Here is a 14,901-nt window from a genome sequence, read left to right as displayed (position 1 = left end):
ATACCATTTCTGATTAATACCACAGTCTTCTGACTGGATTCCTGCCCCTAATTTTGCTCTTCAGTCTCTCTTCTACTCTGAAACCAGTTTTCTTTTTGTGTCATACAAAGTTACCACTTTCATCACTCACCATTGCCCCGGCGTAAAACCCCAACAGCAGTTTAAAATGGCTGTGTGGCCTAGTCTCTGCTAATTCTACAACCTAATCTCTTACCACTACTCATTCATGCTTCTGAGTTTTTGACAATCTGAATTACTTAAAGTTCATGCTTCTAAGTTTTAGACAATTTGAATTTCTCTAAGTTCCCTGAAATACAGTGTTTTCTCTTTCCTCTAGAGTTTTATAAACATGCTGTTACTCTTTCTACCTGGAGCATTTGTATGCTTTCTTCTCCCACAAAGAAAATTTGGCTAATTCCTATTCATACTTAGATCCAAGACTGCACATATTACTTCCTTTAGGAAGTCTGATCATTCAGTGTGAGAGTGGTTTGAATTGTGTGCGGCACTAGCATTTTGTACAACTCTATCTTCAAAGCACGTGTCAGTTACTTATTTTCTGTATTCTTCATTATAAACTAGCAAGGGCTGAGTTAGGTATATTGACTATTATATTTTCTGCATCTAGTGTAGTTCTGATTCATAGTAGGCATGCAATGAAAACTTTGGGTAAATGTTAATTTAAACATTATTTCCTGCCAGTTGTAAAAGCATGTTAAGAGTGTTTTAAATATTTGTCCAAGGTTACAATTGTTAACTGAGTCTTAGATACATTATTTATTTATATATTTTGTGGTGGAATTATTTTTTAATTATAACCTCTGAAATGTTTTGTTCCAGTCCAGACTCCTGGAAAGAGAATTGAATCCATACTGGAAGGATGGTGGGACAGGTCTCCCACCAGAAGACTGTAATATGTCATCAGTTACTAAAGGTATCTCTATATTTTGGTAACCACCTAGATTACTTATAACTTGATACGCCTAGTGGAATGACTTGAGTTTATTGGTTGATTGGCAAGATGTATCATGAATTCTAAAAGTTTGTAATAATCCAAATCAATTTTGAGATGTGTTCAATCTAAGTTTTATCTTTGGTTATTTAAATATTTTTGTTTGATGTAGTAATTCTAATCAAGTCTAGAACTATTTGTTTTTTTTCTATATTTGCGAAACAACTGTAAGCTCATTGATTATCTCATGAAATTTGTTAAGTTTCAAATTATGAGCACCTATGGATTATTACTAAAGGTTCAGTTTATATATGACAAAGCACTGATAATTGCAGTGTTTTGAGGCCTATTTAAAATTTTAATCCATGGGAAGATTAATTATATATTTCAGAGCAAATTGATTAAAATATAATTTTATACTCATTTTCTTATTGGAGTTTCTATTTTGGATGGATTAATAGAAAGTATGATTCTGTGAGGATATAATAAAATGCTTTGGTTTATGATATTCCATAACAAAATCTATAAAAATATTGAGTCTGAATTTTATTGAAAGTAATGTATAAACATTAAAGATGTGATTTCTTATCTTTAGAAATTCCTACTTGGCCAGCATTCAAAAAATTTGTGTTCATATATCTGACCTCAGGATAGTGCTGTTATTTTCCAGCAGATGGAGACAAAATATTTAACTGTCACATAATCATATGTGATACCATAACTTAAGAAATACTTATATGCCAGTTAAGTGTTGCACTGATAACTCAATGAGAAGTTTATTTAACTATATGAACTCGGTATACAGATAGTAGTATTGTTATCTTTTCATCTTAGTGATTTATCACAATATTTTTTTGCTTTTTGTTACATGGTTTATTTTGGCCATTCATTAAAATTCCTTTGTATTTTATGTAGAGATGTTCCTAGAGCCACCTTTCAGGTTCTTTTATAATTTTTCTTTAGCAGTTTTACCAATGTTATTAGGACTTCTAACATTTTCTTTGTTACCTTTCACCAGGGGTAGAAATGTCTCTGCTGGGTTATATAATAAGACTATAGTCATACAAGGATCTCTTTGAAATACTTTTTTTTAGAAACTTAAAAGCAAAAGTTAGGGGAGCAGTAAGTTAGCTCAGTGAACCATTGCTGTGGGGTTGATTTTATGATCCAAGCTTTTACCACCACTCTGGACAGTCTAGAGAACAGTCTGTAAATTCATCTATGGAGTAAATTTAGAATTAACAAATCCAGTCTCTGGGTATTTGCAATCAGCAGGTTCTTAACTTCACTGTGTGGAGAAGACTGAAAGCTCTACCTTAGGTAGTATCTTTCAGCTGTTGGAACAGCAGAATCAAAGGCACAAGGAGCAAAACCTTACATAAAGCTTTTAAGAGAGCTTTTATTCCTTCCCCTTCATATTATGCTTTCATCACTTCTCCTTCTTGTAATATATTTATATGGACGGAGGAAAAATGACAGAAAGCTTGTGTCTGTCAAATGCTCAGATCCCAGAGTTGAAACTAAGTTTTAAAAAATGATCTGTAGGTTTTACTGCATGTGCAGATAGTAATAGTCTTTCTGTTTAGACCAACGTTAGGGCTGAAATGGTTAGTCACCTAAAAGTGTTAAATCTTTAATATTAAGGAGATATTTGGAGGTGACACAGTGTTATAGTTAAAGACCCAGAGTTTCGAGTTAGGCTACTTGGGACTAGAATTTTGGCATTTCTGCTTACTAGCTTTGTGATTTGGGGCAGGTTTCCTAACCTCTGAGTACAAAATTACTCATCTGTAATAGGGACTTAAATGATTAAATAAGAAAACCTTTTAGCTCAGTATCTGGAATATAGTAAATAATAATGACAGTGGTGTCAGATACTTAGGATTACATGTTTTGGGAAGATTATACCAACAGGTTTTTGGCAATGATTGAGGTGCCATACTTTGAAAAATTAATCAGTTAATCTTGATTTATTTCCTTAGAAAAAATTAAGTGGAAAAGTAAGTATACTGTTTTCAGTATCCATACAAAACTGTTTGTAATCATATTTTAGTAATGGGAATATTTGCATAGTTCTTAAGTTTATATAGCACATTTATATATCAGCTTATTTTTGTAGCAGTTACGTGAAGATAGCAAAGTAGAAGTTATTGTCCTAATTTTGTTGCTCAAGAAGCTAAGGCTTAAGAGTGGCCAGGTAATTTGCTGGTAATGTAATACTTGAACCCTCATCTTTTGAGTCCCAGGCCAGGATTAGTTGTTCTAGATTTCTTCATTAGAAGACTATATTTGTTACCAAATTCTTGCATAGAGAACTCTTTTGATATGTTTCTGTTCTTTTATAGATTTTTTCTCCTTCTCCTTTTTGGTTTTCTGTTTTAGAATCTTTTGAGTTGGAAGAAATTTCAAGGGTGGTTTAAATCAGCTTACATTACAGATGAAGAAGCAAAGGTCCAAAGAAGTCAAGTCAATGACTTGCTTAAGATCTTACAAGTAGGCAGTAGTGGTGCAAGGTTAAGGTCTGGGTCTCCTGATTTGTTATTATTATTTTTCTTCTGAGAAGAATGGGGAATACAGCTCAGGTTCATTTGGTTGTATTTGTCTCTAACAATACAACTTTTTCTTATGATGGAAGCATGTGCTTTCAGTCTCTTAATTTTTGACTTATAAAAAACATTTTAAATACAGGTGTATATTAAGTACTGCACATCAATGATAGTTTACTATATATGTATCTTTATCTCAGCCTGGAGGACAGGGACAGTGTCTTATTCATGTTTTTACTTCCTACTGTGTTTAACAAATTTTCATATTCATGGTAAAAATTTGCTAAATATTTGTTGGATTAGATTTCATGATAGCTGGTGCTGCAAATTGGTATGTTTTCTGTTGTCTTTTTAAATATTAAACTTGATAATTTCTCTTACTAAAAATATTTTATTATTTCCATCTCTATAAAATTAGTAGGACTGTTGAAATAGAATCAACTAAAAGTGGCATTGTTATATAATTATTTCTAAAATTGTGGATTTTTCTCTTGACTGAACTGACTGAAAATTTTTGTTAGATTTCCTTGATAAATGTCAGTATAGAGGAATAAAATTAGTCTTATTTTTTCTCTGAGACTTTTTTCTGTGAATTATGTTAACAATTGGTGATTGTTCAGGAAATTCTAATTTTTGTCATGTTACAGTTTCACAGATAACTCTTTGGAATAAATTTAATTATAATAGGCTGTTAATATAGTTACTAATTATAATGGATATCTGTTATCACTGTATTAATTGACACACCAGAAGTCAGTTTTACCTGGAATCATACACTGTGTCCACTTTCATTTCCTGCTTTTTTTGTCTACATTTTCAGATTCATCCATGAGTTGTGTGTAGTTGTAGTCATTCATCCTCATTGCTATATGGTGTTCTGTTTTAGGAATATATCATAATTTATGATATATATGCATTTTACTGATGAAGAACTGGATTGTTTTCTAGGTTGGGATTACTGCAGATTATTGTGCTATGAAGATTCTTTTGGGGTTCGTGTATGTGCATTTTTATTGGTTATAGAACTGGGGTACTCTAAAGAAGATATATTTGGATAAGGAAAATCAGGAACAGAGTTTGGCTTAAATAATTGATTAGATTTCTTCAAGCATATCAAAAGTCATGTATAGAAGGTAATATAAGCAGCTTCATAGTGTTTTTGAAGGCATTCAGATTGTCATAGTTGGTAATCACAACTTAAGTAGAACAATTTGAATATACACTTTCAGCAGTATCATCTACAATTTCCTTATTTGTTCTTTATGCTATATTTCAGGTAGCTTTGCCCCCATTGTGTCTACCTTTATTCTTTATTTATTTCTGGTAATCCCCTTTGTTTATAGAAATCCAAAGTATGTTTTTGTCCCCAGTTTGTGAAATTTTCCCTGACCTGCCATTTAGAAATGATTTTCCTTTTCCCATTTTTAATTCTTTCTTTTTATAATTTTTATCACATATTATCTTTATTATTTGTATCATTTTATCTTCATTCTCTTAGGTTGCAGTGTTTTTTGAAAACAGTTTAAAAAATTTTTTTCTTTCCTTGTAGACCTATATTCTTGTACCTTGCATATGTTGGCACTCAAATATATGTTGAATTTTAAAAGAAAAAGATTCAATTTTATGCTTTGGAAGTCATTGTAAAAACAGTAAATATGTATTTTTTTGGAGGTTCAAATTCTCTTTTAAAAAATTTTTTTTATTGAAGTATAGTTGAAATAGAGTATTATGTTGGTTTCAAGTATATATCATAGTGATCCAGTAGATATAATTGTTAAATCCTCACCTGAAGTAGTGTAGTTACCATCTGTCAACACAGAAACATTTTACAGAACTATTGACTATATTCTCTATGCTGTACTTCCATTTCCATGAGTAATTTATATTATGATTGAGATTTTGTGTCTCCATCTCCTTCAACTATTTTATCCCCTACTCCATGGTTACCACCAGTCACTTTTCAGTGTCTATATAATCTACTGCTCTTTTGCTCATTTTGATTGGAAGCGGTATATATTAATTCTGTCAAAACCACATGAAAAGTTTAACTACATTTAATATTGGAATTTAGTTTCAGTAATAGAAGATGGTGGATTAAGTTGGCTAAGGAAATCTTATCAAAGAATGAAGGAACAAGCTGAGAAACAAAATAGAAATTTTGAAGACATTGTAGCAGAAAGATATGGGGTGAGTATTTGTATTAAGGAAGTAAGTACTCTTTTTCAGAGTTATATGAGAAATTAAGTAACTAACTTTGTCAGTGTTTTGTGCCATGAAACACTTTTGATTTAAATTGATACTGTATTTCCATCTATGTACTGTTGAAGCCACCTTCTGCTTTTGTTACATAAACTTAACATAGCATAGTTTTATGGACATAATGAATATAAAACATAAATATGTAAGTTTAAGTGTGTGTATGTTTAATGTAAAAGTAACAATTTTTCACTGTGAGAAAATCAGAGTAATACAGCAAAGCCTCCATACTACACCTCTGGAGATAACCACTGTCGAAATTTTGGCACACTTCAGAGTTTTTAGTTTATTCCAGAGTTTTGGAATATAGTTTTTTTAAAAAGACTGTATATATATATACTTTAAAAATGATAGAACCATGCAACAGTGCATGATATTTGAGAACCAGCTACCCCATTTACCAAAGTCTGGACAATCTAAGTCAGTAGTTACTGATGTCCTTCTTTTCTTAATTTCCAGAAAACAGCAGGTCTAGAAAGTAGTAAGATTTCAAAAATATAGGCAAGCTAAAAACAAAAATAGAAAAGAGAGAGAAAAAGCATCCTTTGTTTTAAGAGAATCATTAACATGTTGATATTTTTCCAAAAATTTTTTTCTATTTACTGTGTACTTCAAAATAGTTTTCATAAAAGTAGTCTTATAGAATACAACTTGCTTCTTTCACTCACGAATATAGACATCATTGGAAGCCAGTAAATATATACTTTTTAATGACCTCTTAATATTTTAATGTATATTTATATAGTTTTACACTTAGTTAAATATATGTAATAGTCAATAGAGGGACATTTTTGTTTTTATTTTTTTCCCGTTAAAAAGCACTTTGCTGAACACCTTGGTCCAGTGCATTTGCACACCTGAAATGAATATTTTCTTAAGATGAATTACAAAAATGAAATTGCTATTTTAAAAGATGTAGACACATAGAGTGAGATGTATTATTTCCAAATTCCTCTACAGAAAGATTGACCAAATTTGTACTCTTATTAAAAAGACTCTTATCGTATGGTTTTCAATAGTAAGATTGTCATTCTTTATAGCCTGTGTTACTGTGATTGGTAAATAGTTTTCTTGGTTTTATTTTTATTGATTTGTTTACTAGTGTATTGGAATATTTTTTCATTTTTTTTGGCTATTTGTATTTCTAAGTGAATTGGTTGTTGGTAGTATTTACTCATTTTTCCTTTGGGATATAAATTTTAAGACCTTTTAATATATCTGTTCAGATTTCTTCCTCTTTGTTTCATGTTTGTTTTTTACTTTGTTTATATTTGCTATGGATAAGTTTTGAGTATTTTTACCCAACAAAATTATTCATTAGGTTTCTTTTTTCACTACTTCATATTCTTGGTGTAATATGTTGACAGGCTTTCTCCACTCTTCCAAATCATAAAAATGTATACCTATATTTGCTGTTGAGTACTTGATCAGTTTTATTTTTTATGCTTATCTTTAATCTTTCAGGAATATATTTGTATATGGCGTAAGCTATGTGTCTAACTTAGCATAAATCTTCAGATAGTTGTTAACAATATTTTGAGTGAACTATTCGTTTCCTACTAATTTGAAATGACACATTTATTGTATAATAAATTGTTTTTTAAAAATAGGTCTGTTCCTTTACTCTCAGATCTATTGGTTTTTGGCTCTTTCCTGGAATTAGTATCATACTATGGTAATTATTATAGTTTTCATTCAGTAACTCATGCAGAGAGCAAATAATTAATGAACATTTACTATCTGGCAGGGTAAATCTTCTTTCAGAAGATCATTAAAAAATTAGCTTATCATTCTTACATATTTTTTGTTGTTAAATGTAGAATCATTTTGTCAAGTTCAAGTTCAAGAGAAACAGTTTTCTAACATCCACTAAAGACTTAACTCTTTGGAATGTTGATTTTCACTAAATTTCACTAAATGTATAGATAAATCAAGGGCAATTAATATCTTTATAATGTTGAGTCATTTAATCTAAAATACTGGGTATTTCTGTATTCATATTTTCATTTATACTCTTAAGTAAATTTCTCTTTCAAAATGCTCTTAAGTAAATAACATGCAGGTTATTTGCATGTGTCCTTAAGTTATTTCTAATTATTTTTTTCAATTTTATATTGAATCTTTTTCACTTTATATTTTTAGACTTGCTATTGGTTCTGCCCTGCAGTTTTCTAAATTCCTGTCATTAAATCTAATTTTAAAAATTTGGTTTATCTGGTAAGATTGTTACTTTGCTTTTCCCACTCAGTATTACAATATTTAAAACTTTGCCTTGAAATACAGTTTCAGAACTTTGATAAAAGCACTGGAAGCTAGTTTTCTTATTTTTCTGTATTTAAATAACTTCCTGCATTTAAGGTAAAGGTTATCATCTTTAAAAACTATCCTTTCATTCAAAGTTTAGCCAGAGGTATGTTTTTTTTTGCTCTTGTTTTTAAATTAGAAATAGGTTTTCTTATTTTTTTTTTATTAAGGTATCGTTGATATACAATCTTATGCTCAGGTTTCACATGACCAACTTTGTGGTTACTACATTCCCCCCTATTATCAAGTCCCCACCACATACCCCATTACAGTCACTGTCCATAAGCATTGTAAGATGCTATAGAATCAATACTTGTCTTCTCTGTGCTATACTTCCTTCCCTGTGCCCCCCATATTATGTATGCTAATCATAATATCCCTTAATCCCCTATTTCCTTCCTTCCTGACCACCATTCCCAGTCCCTTTCCCTTTGGTAACCATTAGTCCATTCCTGGGTTTTGGGATTCTGCTGATGTTTTGTTCCTTCAGTTTTTGCTTTGTTGTTATACTCCACAGAAGAGTGAAATCATTTGGTACTTGTCTTTCTCTGCCTGGCTTATTTCACTGAGCATAATACCCTCTAGCTCCATCCATGTTGTTGCAAATGGCAGGATTTGTTTTCTTCTTACGGCTGAATAATATTCCATTGTGTATATGTACCACATCTTTATCCATTCATTTACTGATGGACACTTAGGTTGCTACCATTTCTTGGCTATTGTAAATAGTGCTGTGATAAACATAGTGGTGCATATGTCTTTTTAAATCTGTGATCCTGTTTTCTTAGGGTAAATTCCTAGGAGTGAAATTGCTGTGTCAAACGGTATTTCTATTTTTAGTTTTTTGAGGAACCTCCATATTGCTTTCCACAGTGGTTGAACTAATATGCATTCCCACCAACAGTGTAGGAGGGTTCCCCTTTCTCTGGATCCTCACCAGCATTTGTTGTTCCTTGTCTTTTGGATGTTCGCCATCCTAACTGGTGTGAGGCGATATCTCATTCTGGTTTTAATTTGCATTTCTCTGATGATTGGTGATGTGGAGCATCTTTTCATATGCCTGTTGGCCATCTGAATTTCTTCTTTGGAGAAGTGTCTGTTCAGATCCTCTGACCATTTTTTAATCGGGTTATTTGCTTTTTGTGTGTTGAGGCACGAGAGCTCTTTATATATTTTGGATATCAACCCCTTTTTAGATATGACATTTATGAATATATTCTCCCATACTGTACAATGCCTTTTTGTTCTGCTGATGGTGTCTTTTGCTTACAGAAGCTTTTTAGCTTGATGTAGTCCCACTTGTTCATTTTTTCTTTTGTTTCCCTTGCCTGAAGAGATATGTTCAGGAAAAGTTGCTCATATTTATATTCAAGAGATTTTTGCCTGTGTTTTCTTCTAAGAGATTTATGGTTTCATGACTTACATTCAGGTGTTTGATCCATTTCCAGTTTATTTTTGTGTATGGAGTTAGACAGTTATCTGGTTTCATTCTCTTACATGTAGCTGTCCAGTTCTGCCAACACCAGCTGTTGAAGAGTCTGTCATTTCCCCATTGTCTGTCCATGGCTCCTTTACCATATATTAATTGGCCACATATGTGTGGGTTTATATCTGGCCTGTCTATTCTATTCTACTGATCTATGGCTCTATTCTTGTGCCAGTACCGAATTGTCTTGATTACTGTAGCTTTTTAGTAGAGCTTGAAGTTGGAGAGTGTAATCTCCCCACTTTATTCTTCCTTCTCAGGATTGCTTTGGCTATTTGGGGTTCCATATGATTTTTAGAACAGTTTGTTCTAGTTTGTTGAAAAAGGCCGTTGGTATTGTGTAGAGATTGCACTGAATCTGTAGATTGCTTTAGGCAGGATGACCATTTTGACAATTTTAAATATTCTTTTACCCAAGTGTATTGGATGTATTTCCATTTATTAGTGTCCTCTTTAATTTCTCTGTAAAGTGTCTTGTAGTTTTCAGAATATAGGTCTTTCACTTCCTTGGTTTTTTATTCTTTTTGATGCAATTGTGAATGGAATTGTTTTCCTGATTTCTCTTTCCGCTAGTTCATCGTTAGCGTATAGGAATGCAACAGATTTCTGTGTGTTAATTTTGTATCCTGCAACTTTGTTGAATTCATATATTAGATCTAGTAGTTTTGGAGTGGATTCTTTAGGGTTTTTTTATGTACAATATCATGTCATCTGCAAACAGTGACAGTTTAACTTCTTCCTTACCATTCTGGATGCCTTTTATTTCTTTGTGTTGTCTGATTGCTGTGGCTAGGACCTCCAGAATTATGTTGAATAAAAGTGGGGAGAGTGGGCATCCTTGTCTTTTTCCCGATCTTAGAGGAGAAGCGTTCAGCTTCTCACTGTTAAGTATAATGTTGGCTGTAGGTTTATCATATATGGCCTTTTTTATGTTGAGGTACTTGCCCTCTATACCCATTTTGAGAGTTTTTATAATGAATGGGTGTTGAATTTTGTCAAATGGTTTTTCAGCATCTATGGAGATGATAATGTGATTTTTGTTATTTTTATTGATGTAGTGGATGATGTTGTTGGATTTTCAAATGTTGTACCATCCTTGCATCCCTGGGATGATACCCACTTGGTAATGATGGATGATCTTTTTGATATATTTTTGAATATAGATTGCTAATGTTTTGTTGAATATTTTTGCGTCTATGTTCATCAGGAATATTGGTCTGTAATTTTCTTTTTTTGTGGTGTCTTTGCCTGAGTTTGGTATTAGAGTGATGCTGGCTTCATAAAATGAGTTTGGAAGTATTCGCTCCTCTTCTATTTTTTGGAAAACTTTAAGGAGAATGGGTATTAGGTCTTCTCTAAATGACTGACGAAATTCAGTGAAGCTGTTCTGGGGATTTTGTTCTTGGGTATTTTTTTGATTACCGATTCAATTTCATTGCTGGTAATTGGTCTGTTCAGATGTTCTGTTTCTTCCTGGGTGAGTCTTGCAAGGTTGTATTTTTCTAGAAAATTGTCCATTTCTTCTAGGTTATCCAGTTTGTTAGCATGTTATTTTTCATAGTATTCTCTAATAATTCTTTATATTTCGGTGGTGTCCATCGTGATTTTTCTGTCTTATTCCTGATTCTGTTTATATGTGTAGATTCTCTTTTTCTCTTGATGAGTCTGGCTAGGGGTTTATCTATTTTGTTTATTTTCTCAAATAATCAGCTGCTGGTTTCATTGATTTTTTCTATTGTTTTATTCTTCTCAATTTTATTTATTTCTTCTCTGATCCCTATTATGTCCCTCCTTCTACTGACTTTGGGCCTCATTTGTTCTTCTTTTTCCAGTTTCAATAATTGTCAGTTTGGACTGTTCATTTGAGATTGTGCTTCCTTCTTTAAATAGGCCTGGATTGCTATATACTTTCCTCTTAGAACTGTCTGCTGCATCCCACAGAAGTTGAGGCATTGAGTCATTGTTTTCATTTGTCTCCATATACTGCTTGATCTCTATTTTTAATTGGTCATTGATTCATCAATTATTTAGGAGCATGTTGTTAAGCCTCTATGTGTTTGTGAGCCCTTTTGTTTTCTTGTGCAATTTATTTCTAGTTTCATACCTTTGTATCTGAGAAGTTGGTTGGTACAATTTCAATCTTTTTGAATTTGCTAAGGCTCTCTTTGTGGCCTAGTATGTGGTCTGTTCTGGAGAATATTCCATGTGCACTTGAAAAGAATGTGTATCCTGTTGCTTTTGGGTGCAGTGTTCTATAGTTGTCTGTTAGGTCCATCAGTTCTAATGTGTTGTTCAGTGCCTCTGTGTCCTTACTTATTTCTGTCTGGCTGATCTGTCCTTTGGAGTGAGTGGTGTGTTGAAGTCTCCTAAAATGAATGGTTTGCATTCTATTTCCCCCTTTAATTCTGTTAATATTTGTTGTTCATATTTGGGTGCATAGATATTTATAATGGTTATGTCCTGTTGTTGGACTGACCCCTTTATCATTATTTATATAATGTCCTTCTTTGTGTCTTGTTACTTTCTTTTTGTTGAAGGCTATTTTATCTGGTACAAGTATTGCAACTCCTGCTTTTTTCTTCCTATTAGTTGCATGAAATATCTTTTTCCATCCTTTCACTTTTAGTCTGTGTATGTCTTTTGGTTTGAAGTGAGTCTCTTGTAGGCAGCATGTAGATGGGTCTTGCTTTTTATCCATTCTGTAACTCTGTGTCTTTTGATTGCTACATTCAGTCCATTTACATTTAGGGTGATTATCGATAGATACGTACTTACTGCTATTGCAGGCTTCGGATTCGTGGTTTCCAAAGGTTCAAGGTAGCTTCTTTACTCACAGTCTAACTTAACTCGCTTTTTAGGCTATTATAAACACAATCTGAAGAATCTTTTTTTTTCTCCCTTCTTTTTCTTCCTCCTCCACTCTTGTATGTTAGGTGTCATATTCTGTATTCTTTGTGTATTCCTTGACTGACTCTATGGGTAGGTGATTGAATTTTCTGTTTGGTTGGTATTTAATTGGTCTGCCTCCTTTACTGTGGTTTTATTTTCTCTGGTGAGAGCTATTAGCCTTAGGAGCACATCCATCTAGAGCAGTCCCTTTAAATACACTGTAGAGATGGTTTGTGGGAGTTAACATCCCTCAACTTTTGCTTGTCTGGGAATTGTTTAATTCCTCCTTCATATTTAAATGATAATCTTGCTGGTAGAGTATTCTTGGTTCGAGGCCGTTCTGTTTCATTGCATTGAATATTTCATGCCACTCTCTTCTGGCCTGTAAGGTTTCTACTGAGAAATTTGATGATAACCTGGTGGGTTTTCCTTTGTAGGTGATGTTTTTTCTCTCTCTGGCTGCTTTTAATACTCTGTCCTTGTCTTTGATCTTTGCCATTTTAATTATTATGTGTCTTGGTGTTGCCCTCCTTGGATCCCTTGTCATGGGAGTTCTGTGTACCTCTGTGGTCTGAGAGGCCATTTCTTCCCTTATTTTGGGGAAGTTTTCGGCAATTATTTCTTCAAAGACATTTTTTGTCCCTTTTTCTCTCTCTGCTTCTTCTGGTATACCTATAATTCGTATATTGTTCCTTTTCGTTTGGTCACTCAGCTCTCTTAAAATTCTTTCATTCCTGGAGATCCTTTTATCTCTCTCTGCATCAGCTTCTCTGCGTTCCTGTTCTCTGTTTTCTAGTCCATTAATGGTCTCTTGCATCTCTTCCATTCTGTTTTGAAGTCCTTCCAGAGCTTGTTTTATTTCTGTATTCTCCTTCCTTAGTTCTTGCATATTTCTCTGCACGTCCATCAGCATGGTTATGACTTTTGTTTTGAATTCTTTTTCAGGAAGACTGGCTAAATCTATCTCCCCAGGTTCCTTCTCAGGGGAAGATGTAGCAGATGCCGAAGCTGTCTGGTTTAGTCTTGTCTGGATCATATTTATTGCCTTTTCATGTTGACAGGTGCTATTGACTGTCAGCTGGGAGGGCCAAAATTTTCACTTACTACTGGCCTTTCTTTACTGGGACAACTGCGACCCCTAGTGGCTTGTGTTGGGTAATTGCGTGTAGACTGGGTCTTTGTGTCTTTGCCTGGCCGGAATGGAGGAATTTCCCTTTCTGTGGGCGGAGTTTGTCTCAGGCTGCTTCTCTGCTTTTGCAGCGCCCGGAGGGGTAATGGATGGGGGGGCTGTTTGGCTGTTTACCTCTGTGAGAGGTCTCAGAGCTCTTGCCCAGGGAGTTAGTGCGCCCGGTTTTCCCTGTAATTTCCAGCTTCTGCACTATGACCTGTGTTGTTTCCGTCAAGCTGTTAAGTCCCTGTCCCTTTAAGACTTTCAAAAAGCCCCCGCTTTTCTTTGTCACAGGGGCATCAGCTTCGGCACCCGCTCAGAGGTCTTGCTGCCATGTTTCCCCAGTATCCAGGGCCCCCCGCCCACGCACTGTGTCTGTGCTCTGGTGGGGGTGGCTGGGGCTGGGTGTTTAGCAGTCCTGGGCTCCGTCTCCCTCCCGCTCTGCCTATTCTTCTCCCGCCGGGAGCTGGGGGGAGGGGCGCTCGGTTCCCGCCGGGCCTGGGCTTGTATCTTACCCCTTTCACCAGTCTCTGGGTTCTCGCTGGTGTAGCTGCAGTCTGGCCACTGTCCAGCGTCTTCTGGTCTCTCTTTTAGGACTAATTGTGTTTGTTGTATTTTCAAAAGTATATTTGTTTTTGGGAGGAGATTCCCACTGTCCTACTCACGCCGCCATTTTGGCTCCGCCCTCCTCTCCATTTTAATTTGATCGTTGATCCATTGACTATTTAGGGGCGTGTTGTTAAGCCTCCATGTGTTTGTGAGCCTTTTTGCTTTCTTTGTACAATTTATTTCTAGTTTTATGCTTTTGTGGTCTGAGAAGTTGGTTGGTAGGATTTCAATTTTTTTGGATTTACTGAGGCTCTTTTTGTGGCCTAGTATGTGGTCTATTCTGGAGAACATTCCATGTGCACTTGAGAAGAATGTGTATCCTGTTGATTTTGGGTGTAGAGTTCTATAGATGTCTATTAGGTCCATCTGTTCTAGTGTGTTTTTCAGTGCCTCTGTGTCCTTATTTTCTGTCTGGTAGATCTGTCCTTTGGAGTGAATGGTGTGTTGAAGTGTCCTAAAATGAATGTATTGCAGTCTGTATCCTCCTTTAGTTCTGTTAGTATTTGTTTTGCATATGCCGGTGCTCCTGTGTTGGGTGCATATTTATTTATAATGGGTATATCCTCGTGTTCGACTGACCCCTTTATCATGTAATGTCCTTCTTTATGTCTTTTTACTTTCTTTGTTTTGAATTCTATTTTGTCTGATAGTGGTACTGCAACACCTGCTTTTTTCTCCCTATTGTTTGCAT

The 14,901-nt window shown here is 34.3% G+C and overlaps 1 protein-coding gene across 1 annotated transcript in view; it reads left to right on the top strand.

Annotated features, from left to right (window-relative positions):
- The window catches only part of CWF19L2 (CWF19 like cell cycle control factor 2), a 139,772-nt gene that overhangs the window by 14,884 nt on the left and 109,987 nt on the right, over window positions 1–14,901 (top strand). The window contains exons 6-7 of the mRNA XM_036902659.2: window positions 841–934; window positions 5,570–5,685. Coding sequence (XP_036758554.2) covers window positions 841–934; window positions 5,570–5,685 — 210 coding nt within the window. The remainder of the gene's footprint in view (window positions 1–840; window positions 935–5,569; window positions 5,686–14,901) is intronic.

Source organism: Manis pentadactyla, chromosome 13 (assembly GCF_030020395.1).
Source record: "Manis pentadactyla isolate mManPen7 chromosome 13, mManPen7.hap1, whole genome shotgun sequence".
In the NCBI taxonomy this organism is placed as follows: Eukaryota; Metazoa; Chordata; class Mammalia; order Pholidota; family Manidae; genus Manis; species Manis pentadactyla.
Note: the sequence above shows the minus strand (reverse complement) of the source record. Positions and strands in the feature narration are given on the sequence as shown.